Source organism: Populus euphratica, unplaced genomic scaffold (genome assembly GCF_000495115.2).
Source record: "Populus euphratica unplaced genomic scaffold, PopEup_1.0 scaffold43.1, whole genome shotgun sequence".
NCBI classification, from domain to species: domain Eukaryota; kingdom Viridiplantae; phylum Streptophyta; class Magnoliopsida; order Malpighiales; family Salicaceae; genus Populus; species Populus euphratica.
Window position 1 is genome coordinate 646,373 of NW_011499889.1, and position 743 is coordinate 647,115.

General features: G+C 40.4%; 1 protein-coding gene across 3 annotated transcripts in view; it reads right to left on the reverse strand.

Annotated features, from left to right (window-relative positions):
* LOC105130894 (myb-like protein J) overlaps positions 1-188 on the reverse strand; it is a 2,887-nt gene extending 2,699 nt beyond the window's left edge. The window contains exon 1 of one of the 3 annotated variants that reach the window (XM_011033620.1): positions 24-188. In XM_011033620.1, the coding sequence (XP_011031922.1) occupies positions 24-30 (7 nt within the window). In that variant the 5' untranslated portion in view covers positions 31-188. Of the gene's footprint in view, positions 1-18 lie in introns of all 3 variants that reach the window. The other 2 variants (XM_011033621.1, XM_011033622.1) reach the window with 2 other exon arrangements.
* Between the last annotated feature and the right edge of the window lie 555 nt (positions 189-743).

Sequence of the window (743 nt, forward strand, 5' to 3'; positions counted from 1 at the left end):
GGGGCCCCAACCCGCACCCCGCCTCGTCATCTTTGATTCTGGTTCAGGTTATCAGAAATTGGTTTTAATCCGGATCTAATAGGATCCGAATAGCATGACCCGAACAGAAAGATAGTGTTTTTGGTTTCTCCAGATTGGAGAGAGAGGAACGAGCGAGGGGGGGAGGGAGAGACAATATCGTTATATCCGTAGTTTAGGTCTGGGGATTATTAGATATAGGAGGTGATAGTTATCACCTGCTTCGCGGGATGTTTTTGAGTTTATTCTCTTGGCCGTTGATCTGGTCAATGAGATGGGACATGTTTAGTTGACTTTGACCCAAGTCTTTTGGGTGTCGTGGAATCCGAGTAACTTGGTTCTTGTATAGCTTGTTAGAGTGGATGTGGTCAAGGAAATGGGATGTTGTTTTCCTTTTTCTTTTTCTATTTGATAAAAAAAGAAAAAAGCTGGAATTTAATTGCGTGTGTCGTCACCAATAATTATTAAGGGAATGATAATGAAAAAATCTTATTTAAATTATTAAATTGAGGGTATGAACATCTCATGCAATTACTTGGTTTGGTTACGGATTGGGAGCATGGAAAGTACGTGGCACCTTATGCATTGACCATGACTATAAATTTTGTCGTGACTTGGATTTAAATAAAAATGCCTAATCTGTTTATCCTTGGCGTTTTTAACTCGCAATGATTTAGATCCGGGGCACACGCTTTGCCGGGGACAGTGAAAAAACAAATCTTGAC